The 21543-nt window shown below is 47.4% G+C and overlaps 1 protein-coding gene across 5 annotated transcripts in view; it reads left to right on the top strand.

Moving 5' to 3' along the window:
* Nucleotides 1-8193: 8193 nt before the first annotated feature.
* The window catches only part of CACNA1F (calcium voltage-gated channel subunit alpha1 F), a 326101-nt gene continuing 312751 nt past the window's right edge, over nt 8194-21543 (top strand). For all 5 annotated transcript variants that reach the window (XM_063936570.1, XM_063936571.1, XM_063936568.1 and 2 more), the window contains exons 1-4: nt 8194-8292; nt 8449-8624; nt 15122-15398; nt 17937-18042. In XM_063936570.1, the coding sequence (XP_063792640.1) occupies nt 8594-8624; nt 15122-15398; nt 17937-18042 (414 nt within the window). In that variant the 5' untranslated portion in view covers nt 8194-8292; nt 8449-8593. The remainder of the gene's footprint in view (nt 8293-8448; nt 8625-15121; nt 15399-17936; nt 18043-21543) is intronic.

Genomic DNA, 21543 nt, shown 5'->3' with positions numbered 1-21543 from the left:
CGAGTGTCTCTGTGCCTTGCAACTCGTACCACTTAATTTCGCATATCCTATACTTATACACTGTAAACTGTCATCACCCACTTATAAGCATCATAAAATAATAAGGGAGAACACAAGAAGGGAAAAGGGAAGGGGAGACAAGACAGTTCACTCCTTAGTCGCGTGGCATACATACATACATTACCCCATTCCATGTGCCCATCAACCTCAATAAAGCAAGGTATTAACTCATATCAATTAGCATCTACATGTTTGTGAAGAACCCAGGAGGTATTTTCAAAGAGCTTTTCAATGTGGCCCTGTGTATCAATGTCTAGACTGTCAATGTAAGGCTCCCATTTCAAGTAAAAGCGAGCGACTCCCCTCTCAATGTCTGGCAAGGTGGCTTGGCGCTTGAGATAGAGAACCCGTAAAAGAACATTTTTTAATTCCCCCAAAGAGGGAGATGACTTCTTCGTTCAATGGTTCAAAATAACCTTATTAGCCACCGTGAGGATGACCGTGAGAATGGGCGGTACATCCCCCTCCCAATAAGAAACCGTACGTTTCCATAGCTTTTCCGTCTGTATCACCCGTAAATGGTCATAATAATAAGATAAACGATAAGCCGAGGCATTCGTGAGAGTGAGGAGAGTGGCTATCGGATCCTGTTTGTCTGGCGAGGTCATAGGGACAGCCATAGTAATGACAAAATGTCGGGCTTGCAGGTACATATAAAAATTTGAGTTTGCTATACCATATTTGGAATGGATAATTCCTCAAAGGAGAGCATATGCCTTCCCCCAGGGTCAAATACGTCTCTAATAGACGAAATTCCCCGCTCCCGCCGCTGCTTAAAGTTAACATTTTCCAGCCCAGGACTGAAGCAGGGATTCCCCCAGAAAGTTGTGTAACGGGAGGAGGCCGGGTTTCTATGTAATTTTGAATTGGAATAGTGTCAGGCTCCATGAGTATCTGAAAGGATAATATTCGCCTTGAGTGATGCCGGCAGCTTGTTCCTTGGGGTGTGAAGGAGGGCGCTGGGAGAGAAGGGGGCAAACAGTTCCTCCTCCAATGTATAATTGGTAAAACAAGAACGCTGCCATAACCTGTCTGTGACATAGCGGAACATCACCGCTCTACTAAACGCTTCCAAGTCTGGAATCCCCAGCCCCCCCTCCGCCCTTGGCATCTGAAGTTTAGCATAAGAAATCCTTGGTTCCCCCCCCCCCCCATAAGAATTTAGAGAACATGGAATTTACAGACCTACAGTCTTTTTTTTGTAAGGCGTAATGGCAGCATCTGCAAAATATATGAGAGTTTCGGGAACACTACACTTTTAAGGACCGTGGCCCTTCCCAGCAGGGACAAGGGCAAATTAACCCACCCATCTAGGAGAGCCCGGACAGCCGTCAGGACCGGGGCAACGTTAACTGTATACAACATTTTCAGTTATGTGGGTATCATTATCCCCAAATACTTAAGAGCCCTCTGAGTCCTAGGGAACTGGGACAATATCGGGGTGCCTATTAAAGAAGGACGCATCTCCCGATAGAGGCATGAGTTCTGATTTGGAAAGATTAACCTTGTAACCCGCAAAGGATCCAAAGCTATCAATGATGGAGACTATAGGTCCTATCGACCTGCTGGGGTCAGCGATAAATAGCAACATATCGTCAGCAAACAACGCTATCTTAACCTCCAGCCTGCCCACTGAAATGCCTCTAAAGGAAGACGCGCCACGGAGGGATATCGCCAGTGGCTCCAGGGCCAGGGCGAATAGTAGAGGGGATAGAGGACAGCCCTGACGGGTGCCTCTCTGGATGTAGAAGGGGGAAGAAATATAGCCATTGCCCAATACTTGCGTGGCCGGGTCTGTGTATAGGCGGACCAACATTTCTACAAACCTATGTAGGGTATCAAATAAATGGTCCCAAGTCACCATATCAAATGCCTTTTCGGCGTCAAGTGATAAAATTACATTGGTGCCCGTATCTGAGGAAGACTGTAACCTCTGCGTTACTGTTAAGACTTTTCTTATATTAACCACCGCCTGGCGGCCCCAAATGAATCCCGACTGATCTGGGTGGACAATGGAGGGCAATACGAGTTTTAACCTGTCAGCCAATATCTTGGTAAACAGCTTATAGTCCGTATTAAGCAGGGAAATAGGCCTATAAGATTCCTGGAGTTCCAGATCCCTGCCAGGCTTCGGCAACACCCTGAGGAACGCTGAGTTAAAGAAACCAGGCAGGGCCCGACCGGAGAGTAATTCATTAAAAGATACCTGCAATGTGTCCCGGATATGGGGCATTAGGATTTTATAATAATCATTGGAGAGGCCGTCCGGTCCCGGTGCCTTTCCAGTCTTCAGTGCCTTAATCACCCTCTCTACCTCCTCCCCCAAGATGGGTGTCATAAGGGATGAGGCCTGGCTGTCAGACATCTGAGGTAAACTCATATTAGCCCAAAAGGCCTCTTTATTGGGCAGATTACTAGGAGGCTGAGAATACAGTTGGGCATAAAAAGAACTCAGCACCTCCGTTATTTTGGCATTAGACCTGACCCTAGTACCGTCACTAGTGCGGAGGGATTTAATTACGGAGGAAGAATGGCGCCCTTTCAATAAGAAGGACATTCATTTCCCCGGTTTATTACCATATCTGTGAAAAGAAGCAGACCTATAGAAAGTGTGCTTGGCTTCTAAGTGATTCAGAATATTATCAAAAACGTCCTTTTTGTTATTATAATCAGCCCTATTAGTTGGAGTAGGTGAATGCTTAAACCTCTGAAAGGAAGTCGTTAAGTTTGCCTGGGCTTCCAAGTATGAGCCGTCTAATTGCCTATCCCTGTGTGCGAAGTAAGACATAATTACCCCTCTCATGACGGGTTTAGATTCCTGCCAGAATGTCAGAGGCTTCTCGGACTCATAACTTGCGTTATTACTCTTATAATCTAGCCACGCCGCCTCCAACATGTTACGAAATTTCAATGAATTAGCCAGATGTGCCGGGAACCGCCACTGCCGCACCGGACCCTTATCCACCTGCACCGCCAGCTTTATCCAACATAAGGCATGATCCGAGATACTTATAGCTTTGATCCCAGCATCCATAACCTTAGGGAACATATGTTCTGACAGCAGCAAGTAATCAATGCGGGAAAGCGTACCATATGCAGCTGACAGGCAAGTATAATCCCGTTCTAGCGGATAGCACGCCTCCACACATCCACCACCCGCAGCCGGCGGGTTATATAGTTAACACCCACTTTAGGGTCACTAAGCCCTCGACTGGAAGCCACATTCCTATCCATAACATGAGACGAAACCACATTGAAATCCCCCCCTAACACAATGTTGGAATCTATATGACCATACAGTTTGTTCAGCATTTCTAGAAAAAACACTTTGGGGCGATTATTCGGAGCATATATGTTACATAGCAATAGGCGTGTGCAGTCTACTGTGACGTCTGCAATAATATACCGACCCTGCGGGTCCACCTTTACAGAATGAACAGTATAAGAAAGAGACTGTCTAATCAATATGGCTACCCCCCGTGCCTTAGAGGAGTATGGGGCCGAGGCCAACACTGACCACCGAAGTGTGTTAAGTTTGGCCATCTCTAGAGGAAGGAGATGCGTTTCCTGCAGGAAAGCTATATCCATACAGCGCTTGTTCATATACATAAGAATTGTTTTCCTCTTAGCCGGGGAGTTAATACCCCCCACGTTCCATGTGCTAATCGTTAAAGACGACATGCAGCCAATCTAAATAGACCCAGTGAAGTAATGACGAGCACATAAAGGCAATGGCGGTCCAGCCACCGCTGTTCCACCCACCACGCTACTTGAGCAAACATACAGGGGGGACTAGACAAGACACAGAGAGGGTAACAACATATAGAAACAAAACAGACTTCCAGCCATTTAGAAATCCGTAATGTTAACTTCAAACATGGCGTGCTTACCCCTAGCACACCCCGGTCAATAGCAACCTTCAATGAAAAAATGAAACTCCCAGCTTCCCCCCCAGCCCAACTGAGCAAACTAAACTGAGATTAAGGAAAAGAGGGTGTTTAGTACTTGTAAACTGGATGAGTATCACTTAAGCAATTTTTCCACCGCATATGGATACCATACAAATAGCAGGCATGCAAGCAGTCCCATCCAGAACCTCCAGGTCTTTCATCAAGTGACGCGTGAATCTCTCAGCTCAGGGCCTATGATGCGGAACGTGGAGAAGCAGGAGAGGATGAGTGTCCCGACTTTCTTCCTTCAGACAGGTAGCCAGCTGCGTCAGCCGCATTAGAAAAGTCACGAAATGATTCCCCTTCAAAGAGCCGTAATCGTGCAGGGTACAGCAGTGCAAATTTCTTGCCCTCCTGGACCAGGCGGGAACAAATCTGGGAGAAATCCTTGCGGGCTCGGGAGACTTCTGCGGAGTAATCCTGAAAGAGACGAATGTCCCTACCATCCCATGCCAGAGCTCTATGTCTCCTGGAAGCAGACCATATAGCTTCTTTATGCAGAAAGTTTTAACAATGAAAAATTACCACGCGTGGCCTCGCGTTCTGACCCGTCCTGGGTGGTCCGAGACGATGGGCCCTCTCCACTACCATATCTGCACATGTATCCTTAATGTCAAACAACTCCGGAAGAGACTCCTGTAGAAACCGGTATAGGTCTGGCCCTTTAAGAGATTCTGCTAGGCCCATGACCCTGAGGGTATTCCTCCTCGATCTGTTCTCCAGGTCGTCTAATTTTTTCATAACTTGGTAATAAGATTTCTGCATAGTGTCAGCGTTCGTTTTCAATTCTGCTACATCTTGGAACACTTCCCCCAATCTCTGCTCCGTGACTAATACCCTCTGGGACAGCTGTTTCATCTGAGACTTTCTGTCCTGTGCCACCTGCGTTAACTTAGCAGCGTGTGTGTCCATGAGGGGCCCCATCGTTACCTTGATAGCTTTCATGACATCCTCATATGAGACTGGGGCTGCAGGGTCGGGAGAGGCAGGCCGAGACCCATCATGCAGCTGCGGACCATCCTGTGTGTCCGGTGCGGCGGGCAAATTGGATTCTGCCCAGCGCCGCTCAGAGCGAGATCTTTGCTGCTTTGCCGGCATGGAAGAGGTGAGAAACTTCTCCATATGGTGGAGGAGACCTTCCCCTCACTGAGGCTGCGGGAACCGCCGGGTTTGTGTCCGCGAGCGCGGCTCTGCTTGCTGTGCTGGCCGGGGTAACAACGGAGCTCTCACGCCAGGCTCCCGATCACATGGGAGCCGGAACCGGAAGTCATGCCTTCCAATTTTAGCAAAAAGTTTGGAAGTATGATAGGGCTTTATTCATATTTGTAAGTAAAGCAAAGAAAAAAACAAGTCATTTTATGTCTGGAACAAACCATGTGCCCGATTCAGACCTGATCGCTGCTGTTCGTTTTCACATGGTGAGCTATTATCGAACTACTGCGCATGCGTTTGCACTTCAGTGCGCATGCGCGAAGGACAGCTGCGACAGGATGGTGCGAAAATTCCGATCGCACAGGCACGGGCGTTCCCAAGGTGATTGACAGGAAGAGGCCGTTTGAGGGTGGTAACTGACTGCTTACCAGGAGTGTCAGGAAAAACGCAGGCGTTCCCAACCGTTTTCAGGAAGGGTGTGTGACGTCAGCTCCGGCCCCAATCAGCCTGATTCTATCGCACTGGAGGAGTAAGTATTGAGCTACCCACACACTGCACACACTGCACAGAATGGAAAAAAACATTAGATGGTAAGTGTGATGCGAACAGTTTTGCAGCTGTCCACTGACTGAGGGGAATTTTTGCACAGCGTACATATGCATTCGCACACTTGCATGCGGCAAATTTTCACTCCCCCTGGGCGGCGCTATTTGATCGCTGGACAATGACATTTTCAGCACAGCGATCAGGTCTGAGTAAAGCCCCATGTTGCCATGTAAGTAGAGCAAATATATTCATATTTTTTCTGTGCAGGGTAAATACTGGCTGCTTTTGGATGTAGCCAACACGTTAGACAGCTTTATTTAAATTTAGGTTTGTACACACTCTATCCAAATATAAATCTCACTGCACGTGTTACATCTGCCCCACCTGCAGTGGAACATGGTTTTGCCCACTTTCTTGCTTTTTTGCTTTACTTGAATCAGGCCCATATTGCAGAATAACTGAGAATCAAAAGCAAGAATAGACAATCATTACACACAATAATCCTGGATTACAAAGTACTGTATGCTTTCCGTCCAGGGCACATTAAGGTGCGTGCCTATACTCTGCTCTCCGAGACACCTTCATAATATAGAAATGCATCTACAGTAAGTGCATGGAAATGTCAAAACAATCTCCTAGCACTTTAGGGCCACTATGTATCTTTAAATGTTATATTTTTATTGTTTACTCTTACAATATATATACAGTGCCAGACTGGGGCAATAAGGGCCCACCGGGGAAATACAGTGGTAGGGGCCCATGCTTAAGTGTGTGGCCAGGCAATAGTGGAGGTGTGGCCAACCACCACAGAGTCCAAGCTAACCGTAAGAGAGTGCATGGGCTGAGCCACCATGATAAGTATACATATATATAGTAAACACTGCTTGTGCGTGCATGGTAATGTAGAAGATTAATAACAGGAAGAGTTGGGCCCACAGGCAGTGGGGCCCACCGGAGGTTTCCCCTGATCCCCTGTGGGCCAGTCCGACCCTGTAGGTATGTGTGTGTGTATATATATATATATATATATATATATATATATACACAAAATGGAGTGCAACAGAGCGCCTACTGGTGTTTTGGCATGAAGTAATTCATACTGTATGTGATAATTCACCATGTGAAATGTGAGAAAGTGTGAATTATTTCATTGAACAACTTATCTCTATACACGTCTTCAGTTCTGATGACACTGTGAAACATGTGAATTAAAAAAGAGAAAAGAGAAACATAGTGTATACTGTATAAACCAAATACTCCTAATTAGGAACCTTGCTGGTCCCAAAAACCGAATGAGAGCATGGTTAAATAAAAAGTATAACAATTCAATATACAGTCCTGAAGCAAATGCAGGTAGCAAACGTACAGGATAAAAATATAAAAACAGCTTATCTGTCCACTCTGGGAAGTTCAGGGTTAAGCAGCAAGTTCCAGTCCCAACGCGTTTTGTCCAATAGCAAAGGACTTTATATATATATATATATATATATATATATATATTTTATGTGCTCCATTTATAGCTTAAATTAATCACAGGAATAATTGGACACTTGGGACAAAATTTAGTAAGAATCGTGTTTGCCCGAGATTGCATAGCCTGTTTTTTCAAACTCTAGGATTTACTAAAGCTAAACATGGGAGTAAAAGCACGATCTGAACTGCAAAACACGGAATAATCTGCAAACAGAAATCAATACACCATCTAACCAACTCCCGGGTTGGGGCTGAAATGCCGGCGGTCAAAATACTCATACATCATTGCTACAGTTACACGAAACTGCCCCTTCCTGGCGTGCAAGGTCCCGTCAGGGTATCTTCAGGCATCTTTTTTTTGCATCTTATTTTGCTGAAAATGCATATTATCTGCGATATAATGCAATTCCGACACACCTAGAGACCGTATTGATTCATTTGATATATGACACTTGTATATCTGTGCGTGACTGTCTCTGAATCTGTATGCATAGTGCTACAATGTAGCAGCCGCAGCTTTTTTCCAATACAAGTTCTGTTGTGTTCCGTATACAGACTCAGTCACATGCTATATACAAGTGTCATATATCACATTAATCAGCACAGTCTCCTCATGTTGCGACTAAGACTCATTTTCAGCAAAAAAGTCACCCGACGTTAGCAGAGTTGCACAGGATTTGGCGGCTCACTCGCACCAGGCATCTATGGTGTATTGAGGTTTGATGCATGAAGACACATCTACTATAGTATATAGCTACCTTGGCACCCTAGTATGGATGTCTTCCATTTACATTCCGTTTCTTATTCTACCTTACTGTGTGAATTGTGTGAGTACATACCACCATGTATCTAAATGTGTAGAAGCCTGTTTCTCCCTTATATAAACCTCTATATAATGAGGCTTTGCATCCTTCTGTACACATTCCCTATGTCACTGCTACCCCTGGTCCCTCCCCCCACCTGTTTTAAAGGCTCAACATTCAATCTGTGGTAATCCCCTGGAGGAGGGAGGGATGAGGGACAAGGCTCAGTGAACCCAGCTTGATCTGGGCACTGCTGGGCAGGGAACAGCAAAAGATGGAGAGGAAACTGCCCCCCTTTTTACCATCAGGTGAGTTCCCCAAAACATAACACAGGTACCCCATCTCTGCATGACTCTGATATAGTATGTCACACTTTGCCTCTAGATTTATCTGTTGCACTTGCATATTCCAGCTGTACATCTGTCCATGCACTAATCTCTCTATCTGCCACGACTCCTCTGCAGCCTAGGAGTAAGGAAGCGGAGCGATACACAGAATGCTGGGGAGTCAATAAGGTCCGGGCTGCTGGACCATTTGCAAAGAGTACGGATGAGATTTTGATGATTGACTGCAGTTCGCAGAACAGCCCGATTCCCATTCTGTGAGGAGATGTCAGCGGAATCAGAGGAGAATGGGAAGGGTAAGTCAGGCCATTGTCACTGCACTGCTGAGTAGATATAGCGTGACACCTCTAGGACAGTGTCCCATGGAAAGGAAACTGCTACAGATATGATAAGAAACAAAGTCATTATTCCCAGCCCAAAACTGTTTAGCTCAGCCACATGTGAGTGACATACAAGTATACAGTGAGATTAAGTGACATAATCAGTTTAAATGAGTTCCCGCAGCTATTGTAAGACTCGCACTGACTTGCATGTATGTCAGGATGACTAAATATTCCTTCTGTGTTACATCACAGGCAGAGGCGAATTTAGGGTTCAGGCCGGCCCCCCGGCTCTAATGCAGAGAAGCTTACTGTGCTGCACCCCAGCAAGTGTCACCCCTAGGGACATGCCTTACATGCCTTGTCTGTCTATCTATCTATCTATCTATCTATCTATCTATCTATCTATCTACCTATCTATCTTTCGCATAACTATTTATCCATATAATAGCTACCTATAGATTTCATTCCCGTTTCTCTATCTCTCTCTCTCTCTCTCTCTCTCTCTCTCTCTCTCTCTCTCTCTCTCTATCTCATTTCTGTCTATGGGCCTAATTCAAGGTTGATTGCAAAATAAAATTTTCCCCTAATGGGCAAAACCATGTGCACTGCAGGTGGGGCAGATGTAACATGTGCAGAGAGAGTTAGATTTGGGTGGGTTATATTGTTTCTATGCAGGGTAAATACTGGCTGCTTTATTTTTACACTGCTATTTAGATTTCAGTTTGAACACACCCCACCCAAATCAAACTCTCTCTGCACGTTATATCTGTCCCACCTGCAGTGCACATGGTTTTGCCCATTAGAGGAAAAATAGGATTTTAATTACCTACCGTTAAATCCTTTACTCGTAGTCCATAGAGGATACTGGGGATCCATTTAGTACCATGGGGTATAGACGGGTCCACTAGGAGCCATGGGCACTTTAAGAATTTGATAGTGTGGGCTGGCTCCTCCCTCTATGCCCTCCTACCAGACTCGGTCGAGAAAACTGTGCCCGAGGAGACGGACATTGTTTGAGAGAAGGATAGATAAGGATAGTGGTGAGATTCCGAACCAGCACACACAAACAAGAGGAAAGCCATGCTAACCAAACTTAAAACAGGAACAGCTGGACCAAACAACAATACTTAACCAAGTAACAGTGCAGGAAGAACGAAGCACCGGGCGGGCTCCCAGTATCCTCCACGGATTTACCAGTAGGTAATTAAAATCCTATTTTCTCTTACGTCCTAGAGGATACTGGGGATCTATTTAGTACCATGGGGAAGTACCAAAGCTCCCAAACCGGGAGGGAGAGTGCCAAGGTTCCTGCAGAACTGATTGACCAAACTGAAGGTCCTCAGAGGCCAAAGTATTGAACTAGTAGAACTTTGCAAACGTGTTCGAACCTGACCAAGTAGCTGCTCGCCACGGGCAGCCGCTCAAGGACCCACCGACCTATTAGAGTGGGACTGTACAGATTTAGGAACCGGCAATCCCGCCGTGCAATAAGCATGCCGGATAGTGAGCATGATCCAGCGCGCAATTGACTGCTTTGAAGCAGGACACCCAATCTTATTGGGATCGTAAAGAACAAACAGAGAGTCCGATTTCCTGTGACAAGCTGTTTTCTTCACATACACCTTCAAAGCCCTCACAACATCCAAAGACTTTGACGTAACAGAGGTGTCGGTAACAACCGGAACCACAATAGGTTGGTTGATGTGAAATGCAGACACCACCTTAGGAAGAAATTGCTGACGAGTCATGAGTTCAGCTCTGTCCTCATGGAAAATTAAATAGGGGCTTTTGTAAGACAACAACCCCAACTCCGACACACGTCTTGCTGAAGCCAAGGCCAACAGTGTGACAGTTTTCCACGTTAGATATTTTACATCCACCTCCTGTAACGGTTCAAACCAGTCCGATTGGAGGAACTGCAGCACCAAATTGAGATCCCAAGGTGTCCCGTGGGAGGCACAAAGGGAGGTTGGATGTGCAGAACGCCTTTCAAAAACGTCTGGACCTCAGGAAGAGAAGCCAATTGTTTCTGAAAGAAAATGGACAAGGCCGAAATCTGGACTTTTATGGAGCCCAGATGTAGGCCCACATCCACACCCGACTGCAGAAAAAGCAGGAAACGTCCCAGATGAAATTACATTGCAGAATATTGTCTGCTCTCACACAAAGAGACGTATTTTTTCCAAATACGGTGGTAATGTTTAGATGTTACCCCCTTCCTGGCTTGGATCATAGTCGGGATCACCTTGTCAGGGATTCCTCTCCTGGCTAGAATCAGCCATTCAACTTCCATGCCGTCAAACGTAGCCATGGTAAGTCTTGATAGACGAACAGGCCCTGTTGCAGAAGATCCTCGCGAAGAGGTAGAGGCCACGTATCTTCGAGGAGCATTTCCAGAAGGTCCGCGTACCAGGCCTTTCTTGGCCAGTCCGGAGCAATGAGAATTGCTTGAACCTTTTCCCTTTTTATTCTTTTCAGAATTCTTGGGATCAGAGGAAGTGGAGGAAACACGTACACCATCTGATAGACCCATGGAGTCGTCAGGCCATCCACTGCCACTGCCTGTGGGTCTCTTGACCTGGAACAATACCGCTTGAGCTTCTTGTTGAGACAAGAGGCCATCATGTCGATTTGTGGATATCCCCATCGACGTGTCAAGCACCTGAACACCTCCGGGTGAAGGCCCCACTCCCCCGGGTGCAGGTCGTGTCTGCTGAGGAAGTCTGCTTCCCAGCCTCTGAGGCTTGCGTCTGTGGTTAGCAGAATCCAACTGAATCCTGAACCGTCGGCCCTCGATTAGGTGAGAAGTCTGTAGCCACCACAGAAGGGAGATCCTGGCCTTTGGCTACAGACGGATCCTCTGGTGCATGTGAAGATGTGATCTGGACCATTTGTCCAACAGATTGAGCTGGAAGGGTCTTGCATGAAACCTTCCGTACTGAAAAGCCTCGTAAGAGGCCACTATCTTCCCCAAAAGGCGAATGTAAAGATGCACCGATATCCAGGTTGGACTCAGGACATCCTGAACCATCGACTGGATTACCAATGCCTTCTCCAATGGAAGAAAAACTTTCTGCGACTCTGTGTCCAGTATCATTCCCAGAAATGGGAGCTTCAGAGTTGGCTCTAAGTGAGATTTCATAAGATTTAGATTTTAGAATCCACCTGTGATCCAGGAGTAGTTTGGTTGTGAGGCCAATGCTGTTCAACAACCTCTCCCTGGACGATGCCTTTTTCAGAAGATTGTCCAGTTACGGAATTATGTTCACTCCCTGCTTGCGGAGGAGAAACATCATCTCTGCCATCACCTTGGTGAACACCCTCGGTGTCGTGGAGAGACCAAAAGGCAGAGCCTGGAACTGGTAGTGACAGTCCTGCAGTGCAAAATGTAGATAAGCCTGGTGAGGCGACCAGATCGGAATGTGAAGGTACGCATCCTTGATATCCAGAGACACTAGGAATCCCCCCTCCTCCAGACATGAGATCACCGCTCTCATAGACTCCATCTTGAATTTGAACACTCGTAAGTACGGGTTCAACGATTTTAGATTCAAAATCGGCCTTACCGAACCGTCCGGTTTCGGTACTACCAACAAGTTGGAATAATGTCCAGTGTTTTGTAGATGAGGTGGAACTGGAACAATGAACTGAGTCTGTACCAGTTTTTAAATGGCATCCTGTAAGGTTATACTTGCCTCTTGTGAAACTGGTAAGCCTGATTTGAAGAATCTGTGAGGTGGGAGCTCCTGAAACTCCAGTCTGTAGCCCTGGGAAATAAGATCTATGACCCAGGGACCCTGGCATGATGTTGTCCAGGTGTGACTGAAAAATTTTAGTCGGGCTCACACCGGCCAGTCCTCCAGGCATCGCGGTCCACCGTCATGCTGAAGGCTTTGAGGCAGCAGAGCTTGAGCTCTGCTCCTGAGAACCAGCAGCTGCTGTTTTCCATGGTTTACCTCTAGCGCCTCTGGTGGCTGTAGAAGAACCTCTGGTTTTGCCCTTAAACTTGGCAGTCCGAAAGGACTGTAGGTTAGGTCCTGAGTAGGCCTTCCTGGCTGGGGGAGCTGCAGACGGAAGATACGTGGACTTACCCGCAGTAGCTTTAGAGATCCATTTGTCTAGTTCATCTTCAAATAAGGCCTCTCCTGTGAAGGGTAGGCCTTCCACACCTCTCCTGGAGTCCGCGTCCGCAGTCCCCTGGAGTAGCCATAGGCCCCTGCATGCTGACACTGCCATAGCAGTGGTGCGTGCATTAAGCAAGCCTATTTCTTTTATGGCTTCCCCCATAAAGTTCGATGGATTGTATGAAGAATCCATTCGCACAGTCGATCGCAAGGAGATTGACAGGAAGAGGGTGTTTGTGGGTGTCAACTGACCGTTTTCTGGGAGTGTTTGGAAAAACGCAGCTTGTCCAAGCGTTTGCAGGGCGGGTGTCTGACGTCAATCCTGCCCCGGACAGGCTGAAGTGATCGCAAGGGCTGAGTAAGTTCAGAGCTACTCAGAAACTGCACAAAATCTTTTTGAACAACTCGGCTGCACATGCGATCGCACACTTGCAAAGCAACTCGGAGTGACCCCCATAGTACACTAATAATCGCTCCCCCCCTGCTATGACCCTCTGGTACTGCTGAGGTAAGCTGGAGTCACTCCGGAGGAGCTGGGCGTTCCTGTCAGTTAGCGTCTGTGTCCACTGCAGAGGGAAAATGGTGCTGGTGAGCTGCTGGATCCGCTCATAGTGAAGCCCCGCCCCCTCAATGGTGCGCAGTGTTCCCGCTTTTTTTATACTGGTAAAAAAGTGCTTAAAATGGAGTTATAACCATTTTAAGTCTGTGTTTGCCAGTGTGGGTACTGCGACTCAGTTCGCCCCCTCAGAAGCTGTGCATCTGCACTGTGTACTGAGTCTGGAGACGCAATCCACCCCGGTTAGAAGCCGTGCGTCTCCGTACCCTCATGCCGCCATAATGGCTGGCGATCCGCTAACTGGGACATCGTCTTAGGACTCACCACTCTTCTGGCTCTGTTAGGGGTGACGGCGTGCTGCGGAATGTACGCTCGCTGTGGTGGGGCTTGCGAATAGTTCCCTCAGGAGCTAGTGTTCTGTCAGCTGGTAACGGGACCATTAACCCTTCAAGAGGTTGGGACGTTCCCCCCGCTAAGTCCCACGAAGCAGGCAGGCTGGTGCCATCCAGTCCTGCCTGAAAATAACAAACAGAAAAATAAACTCTTCAGGAACTTCCTTCAGCGTGACCGGCTCCTCCGGGTACATTTTCTAAACTGAGTCTGGTAGGAGGAGGAGGGAGGAGCCAGCCCACACTATCAAATTCTTAAAGTGTCTATGGCTCCTAGTGGACCCGTCTATACCCCATGGTACTAAATGGATCCCCAGTATCCTCTAGGACGTAAAAAAAATGTTATTTTGCAATCAACCTTGAATTAGGCCCTATATCCCTGTCTGTCTGTGTTTGTCTTTGTGTTGAGCCAAAATAAATATGTCCTTTTCCCCAAGGCTTTTCACTACTGTACTCAACATGACTTTGATTGTGAGCTTTCCTTTAAAGACAACTGATTCTTAAACTCAAAATTTCCATAATGAAAGTTTAAATAAATATAAAATAAAATGTCCCTCCACTCAGTCACAGTCAACCATCCTACAGCACTTAAGGACCTGTTTTTCCATTCCGTGATACACCTATTTTTTGTTGTTGTTGCCATGATAAATCCATCATCACCGCAACTAGTCAAAAAATATTGCTGGTACAACAGCCATACTCAGCCGCTCCCAGGGACACTGATCTGGAGTGGTAAGAGTTATATGGATGTGCTGCATGCAGGGGCGTATTGGCCATAGGGCTCACCAGGAAGATTCCTGGTAGGCCAATGTGTCTGTTGAGCCTATTTTGTGTTGTCATGTGGCCTCAGCCCATACATGACAGCCAGCCCACCGCACTCAGTACACTGCATTGTCCCCATTCATTCTGTTATTCCATCTCTGTAGTACAGCAGCTCTGCCATCCAGTGATGCCACCATGGCTACACGATATGATATACCTCTTGTGCTGCCCATGTCGGGCCACTTCTACAAAATTTTACTGGTCAACTGCAGCAAAAGATGCAAAGAATGCCGCAATTGCGTACAATCAGGACCTATGAGGAGGGATCCTGCTCCCCTGAACAGACCCCACCCCCTTATCAGACCACACCCTCATTAGGGCTGCTTCCGTAAATTTCCCGGGCTGGTTTTCCATCTCAATCCTCCCCTGGCTGCATGAGCCATGTAGAGGAATTTAAGGCCCAGATTTAGGCCTCAGTTCTACTTGGTAAAACGGAAAAATCAGGACAAAAGGATTCTGTTACCACAGAAGGGAGCTGTAAAGATAAAACTCAGCATTTCACTGTGTGACTTAAATACTGCTCATAAGCAGCAGCTATGCAGAACCAATTTCTTAATAATTGATATGATTGTCATGCAGGCCCTGCTCCGCCGTATTCCAGCGAGGAGGCGGAGCCCTTTATGGAAACAGCGGAGGTAGTCCTCTCTTGTTGGCGGTACTCCATTGACGGGGCGGTGATGAATGGAACGGATACGCTGAACTCCACAACTAGCTCCCAGGCACACAAGAAGCGACAGCATTACAGCAAGCACAAGAGTCAAGCAGGCAGCGGGGTCCACAGGAATCCGAGAGCCCTCTTTTGTTTGTACCTCAACAACCCTATCCGGAGGGCTTGTATCAGCATTGTAGAGTGGAAGTATCCTTCACAAGTTTTATATGTTATGCCTCCGTTCTGTATACCTGACCTTATATATGGAACATATCAAGCTATCTTGGGGTGGGGGGTGCAGTAAATATAATATAGCTTACATAAGATACCTGTGTATTTTTATATATAAATAAATATTAAGAGGTATTGAAAAATTGTCCAATTCCAGTGGAGCTGAACGCCAGTGTCACTGATAAATGTAAGTTTAATAAATGGTCCCTTAGGTTGTAGCTCTGCACATTCTCCCAGGCATGTGATTCTTCTGAAGTGCGGAAAGGGGTAGCAGTTAGCATCGTGATCGTTCGGACTGCGGGACGTGCCGGCGTCCAGCTGCGTGGGGGTGTGTGTGTTAGGTATAGGCAGAAGAAGGGGGGTTAGGGAGGGGTGATATTCAGTTTGCCGGCTGTTGGGATCCCGGCACACAGTATTTCCCGGTGCCGGAATCCCGACACCCGGCATACCGACAACTTTTCTTCCTCTTGGGGGTCCACGACCCCCCTGGAGGGAGAATAAATAGAGTGGCGCGCATAGCGCACCACTGTGCCCGAAGCCTGGCGAGCGCAGTGAGCCTGCAAGGGGCTCATTTGCGCTCACCTAGCTGTCGGTATGCCGGTGGTCGGGATCCCGGCACCGGTATGCTGACTGTCAGGAGCCCGGCCGCCGGCATACCATACTACACCCGTTAGGGAGCAGTGGTGGGAGGGTTAGGGACCGGGGAGGGTAAGGGTTAGGCACAGAGAAGGGAAGGTTAGGGTTAGGCATCAAGCGGGGAGAGTTAGGTTTAGGCAGCGGGGAAGAGAGGGTTAGGGTTAGGCACAAAGCGGGGAGGGTTATGGTTAGGCTAGGGTAGGGGGCAGAGGACGGTTAGGGAGCTTACTGGGGGGCTGTTGGGATTCTGATGGACGGGATGCTGCTGTCGGTATTCTAACTGCCGGCATCCCGTCCATCGGCAAAGCATACTGATCTCGCGGAAAGGATGCACAACAGGGGCAGAACCTTAACTGACGCTAATTTTGTGCAAAGAGCAGTTGTTAGCCTTTCAGTACATCATTTCATCCTCAGCGGGGTATGATACACATGTGGAGGAGATGTACTAAGCCTTGGAGAGAGATAAAGTGTAAACCAATCAACTCCTAACTGCCATGTTATAGGCTGTGGGGTAAATGTATGATGCTGGCACATGTTGTGCTTATGCACTTTACCGAGGAGAAGCGGGAAGCACTAGCGCCGAGATGTAGTAACATGTTGGCTGCTGGAGAGATCCGGTGATGTCTGTCAGCGTCCACAGTGCATCAACTTAGTGCTGACGCGCTGTGTCTCTCCTCCAGCTGGCTTCGCTGGGTATACGCGAGATCTCACTATTATCATGAGATCTCCTAGGCAGCGCGGAGCTGACAGCAGTCGCTGCAACCAGGGACAGAGCTGTCCCTTCTGTGGTGATGGGACAATGACACCTGCAGTTGTTGAAATGGATAGCTGCAGGTGTCGGAACGGTCAGTGCTTCTGATCGTTCATACATTCCCCTGCACAACGGCACACTATCTTGTAGATAGCAGCACCAATATTGACAGAGGCGCATAACGCTCCTGTCATGTATCGCCCACCACGTGCCCTGATACCACTTCCCCTCCATAACAGAAGAGGATCATACATCTACACCCGTGTTTGAAAAATGCCAGGAGCTGATTAGTTGGTACTTTATTTCTCTCCACTTTATCTCCCTCAAAGGGCGAGATGTATTAACATACATCGCCGACCCTTGCCGCCCACCACTGCAATGCTTATTGCATATGTGCTAACATATGCGATTAACATCACAATGCGGTGACAGAGGCCCCCCGCGATACCTGTGAAGTGGTGTGCGTGGGGTCTCCGTTACCTCCTTGGGCTCTCCCTCTCCTCCCTGGCCAGGAATCAGGGTTTTACCGTCTTTTCCCTTTAGTACATACCGCCTAAAGTCTTAGTACATCTGCCCTACCCTGTTTCTTTCCTGGCTCTGCAGTGGCTCTGATTTGTTCTTACTCACTTTTGTTTGCAATCAGCTAGAAGTGTGCATGACCTGTTACTTCACGGAGATGTATCAAATCTCTGAGACATATACAGTGGCGAGGTTTCCCATAGCAACCATTCAGCTTCTAATACTCCTGTCACAGTGAAGCCCCAGCTCTGACCCGTGTCCCACCCATGATACTCGGCTGGGGCTTCCCTGAATAACCGGGAACAACTCTGGCCGCGACATGGGTAGCGGACCTTAGATGAACCCAGGATGCACAATCTGTGTCGATCCTTTCACACTGCTTGGATCCAGGTCGCGCCAGCTTGCCCCTGCAATAACCCGGGTTCTCGGATCCACTTTAACACTCTCAAAGGTTTAATACATCTCCCCTAAATACTTATATAGCTAAAGGTCTCAAAATGTAAATGGCAAACAATGAAAACAATGTATAGTGTAGACACTCTACTAAGGGTAAATGTTTTACCGCCTTTCATCTTGACTCTGTGTTTTCCTTAAAATCGTTATCTCAGACCTTTCGATATCCTCATCCTCATGACCATCTTTGCAAACTGCGTGGCATTAGGTGTCTATATCCCTTTTCCTGAAGACGATTCGAACACAGCCAACCACAACCTGGTAAGGTGCAATTATCAGTGGACAATGGAATTACTCCCTTATACTGGGACACTTCCTGGTAATTGTGAGGCCGCCCTGATTGCATGACTGCCTAAAGTGCCTATTCTAGTATAGCTGATAAAAAGTTTGTCCAAGTTTGTGAATGTCCAAAACATTTTGTGCTCAACGTCTTATCTCCTTTCACTTATATGTTTCAAATGTGGCTCGGAAATTCCTCCTGTTGTCTTAGACGAGAAGATGAAGAGATCAATGTATCATGTCATCCTACACTTTTTTTTTTTTTTTACAACAGCAGCCGTCTGGATAGGGGGAGATCAGGGCCATCTTAACAGCAGTGTGGGCCCCCGGGCACAGCAATACACTGGGGCCCAGACCTATCCTCCAGCTGTAGGGGTTGCAGGTGCTATCAGCGGCAGCTTTGATGTCCCGCAGACGTTAGTGGGTTTTTCTATCTTCCGCTCAGCATGTAGGACCTGGAGCAGTAATTTCTGCTAATTACTCCTTTACTGCACAGATGGTGGGAGATGGGGAGGGAGGGAGAAAACTGAACGGTATAAGGGGGCATTGGGCTGAATGAAGGGGTCCTAGTACATAACTTCCAGGGTGGTAGGGGGTGTTTAATACGCAGGGGAGGGGTGGATAGTGGAGTGGGCTTAATATTCACCATTTTCCGGTGAGAGGGCAGCTTGCTTGACTGCAGATATCTCCAGTTCCTGGAAATAGATTTCTTAGGTTTAATGGGATAAAAACTAGAGAGTCCCACCTTTCAGGAGGTACTGGGGACTTGAGGATCAGAGTTCAGGAGCCAGAGCAATCCACCAACGAAAATATAAAATTGCATACCAGGCGTGCAGAGCTGGAGCAGGGACCAGCTGCTGGAAGGCTGATATCTCTGGTTCTGGGCATAGTAGAGACAAGCTGCCAGTGTTCCCCAAAAGGGGAGAGTCCCAGCTTTTGGAGTATACCCTCAGAAAAACTATAAGTCAAACAGAACCCGAGATATCTGGCTGGGAAGAGCAATTAACAGGCTTGGATGGGGACCACTGCTTTGAAGTCGGATATCTCTGGTTTCCCTTGCCCGATTTTCAAAAATCTGGTACCCCTGGAAAGAGGGGACCCTCAGATATCAGCCTAGGGCATAGGCAGAGTTGAACGCCAGTCAGTTTTGCAGATGGATCATGTGTGTTTTGCACTGCACATGCTTCCAGGCCAAGCGTACTACGGACGATACAAACTGATACATAGCTCTGTCACGTCTCTACTTGCCACTAGATAGGCATGCCTGAGTGGTAACAGGGTATTGTAAACGGGTAGCAGTCAGGATCCCGCCTGTTGGTATCCCGGCAGTCAGAATACAGACGCCAGAATACCGACCCTATTCTAAATGCCAACACCGGCATCCAGAATGGGTGCACCATCCTGGCGCCGGAAAACTGACAGCCGGGATCCCAAATTAGGACTGACCGCGGCGCACCACAGGTAAGCCGAGGGGTAGGGGGGGGTTAAGTTTAGGCTGTGGGTAGGAGGGTTAGGCTGCATCCCAGGGGTTAGGGTTAGGCAGCAGGGAGGAGGGTTAGGGTTAGGCACCCCCCTTTGAGGGTTAGAATTAGGCTGTGGGGGGAGGGTTAGGTTTAGGCACCGGGGACATGGGGTTAGATGTAGGCACCTCCGCTGGGCGGTTAGGGTTAGGGGGGTGATGGGGAGTTGGGGTTAGGCTGCGGGTAGGGAGGGTTAGGGGGTTGGGTGTGGGGAGAACACCCCTTACCCGTCGGCTACTTCCACATCAGGATCCCGGCGTCTGTGTTTTGAGCGCAGAGATCCCATGCGCTCATACTAATACTCATACTCATATCATACTAATCCCTTGTGAACCTGTGATCATTCTATAGATGCCAACATTTTGAACAATGTTAACATTACTGTATAACTAAAATATGGATGGGGGGGGATAGGGGTATCAGCGACCAATGGTGCTTTTCAAAAAATAAATGTCTCAATAAGAAGGCTAAATACTAAAAAAAAATGTATTTAGCCTTCTTATTGAGACATTTATTTTTAGAAACACCGTTGGTCGCTGATACCCCTATCCCCCATCCAGATTTTATTAGCAGCATTTTACCCATGCTGAGCATTTAGGGGCTAGCTGACTCCCTATATACACAAGGGAGTGTTCTAATTGTCAATAGTGATTTTTTTATATCGTGTTTTTACCAACGCATGTGGCGCCATACTCCTGTTGCTCTTATTACTGTATAACTGTTGACTTTATGACCACATCCCCATCATGGTAACTCCTGCCAAGGTATGATTATCTTTCCCTACTGAGCGTAATGTGATGGCTTCAGAATGACTGCTCTTATTAAATCAATTTCTGTTTGCGCTGTATAGTCCGTAGAGTTGGTGCCGTTGAGGAGGGGAGCCCGTTTTCACACAAGGAGACTTCAGATCATGGATTTAGGGACCTATCTAGTCAGCTGGATCCCCCTCCCTCCCGCTAAGCTCCAGTGGTTAAGGCTAATTTTAGACTGTTCAACCAGTAATGAGTTTTAATCCGTCACTACGGGCTTTCCCTAGAGGAGGGGTAGGGGTTCCCCTCTACGTGAAGGAAGGTGTACCACGTGAGACAGGGTTTTGCCACAGGCTTTGCTGGAAATATTGAGATCTAGATTTTGCTGCCTTTATTGCTATCTGTATTTTTATTATTAGAGCTATAGTTATATGGCAGATATTTAGATAGAGCTCTGCAGTTGATTTAGACAAGCTGGTTGCAGACATAATTCTCAGTTAACCAGTGTCTGGCAGGGAATTCTGGGAAGTACAGTGCGACAACAGATGGAGAGCTGCAACTTGTAGACCCCTGCCGGAGTAGACTGGAGTGGAGACCAGCGATTGTGACCTGGTTTCTGGATATGTATAACACAGGAAATCAGCAGGGTATGACAGCTAGAGGGGGGAATGTGCAGGGACCATGAAGACATAGACTACAATAGTGACCACTGGGTAGCTATTGTGTTTTCTCCAGGTATGCACAGCATTAAACGTTGGGTCTTGTGCTGGGGGAAGCAGAGCCAAATTAACATCAGGGCATCCAGGGTGGTTGCCTGGGGGGCCCTTGTGTATTGGGGGCCCCAACACATAGCTGCATAACCAGTATGGTGGCTACTATGGCATAATGTGAAGTGGGGACACTACAGCGTGTTTAACACATTTGGTGCTGAGAGTATTTACACATTTTTAGAACATCGCCAGCAGATCATATTGAAATTTTTATTGGTAGGGGACCCCACATTGTTAGTTGCCCTGGGGCCCCCACACACCTTAAGCCAGCCCTGGCGGGCAGTGTATTGGTATTCAAAGTCTTCTAGTGCAGAATACTACTGATTTTACATGCTAGAAGGTATTCATCATATTAGTGGAGATATATGAATGATTGGAGAGAGATAAAAGGGAGAGCGGTAGAGTACAGGCCAAGGGTGTGTGGCCTGATTAAAATAGGCGTGG

Source organism: Pseudophryne corroboree, chromosome 8 (genome assembly GCF_028390025.1).
Source record: "Pseudophryne corroboree isolate aPseCor3 chromosome 8, aPseCor3.hap2, whole genome shotgun sequence".
Taxonomy (NCBI): Eukaryota; Metazoa; Chordata; class Amphibia; order Anura; family Myobatrachidae; genus Pseudophryne; species Pseudophryne corroboree.
The sequence above is the reverse complement of the archived record's forward strand: the minus strand, read 5'-3'. Positions and strand labels throughout refer to the sequence as shown.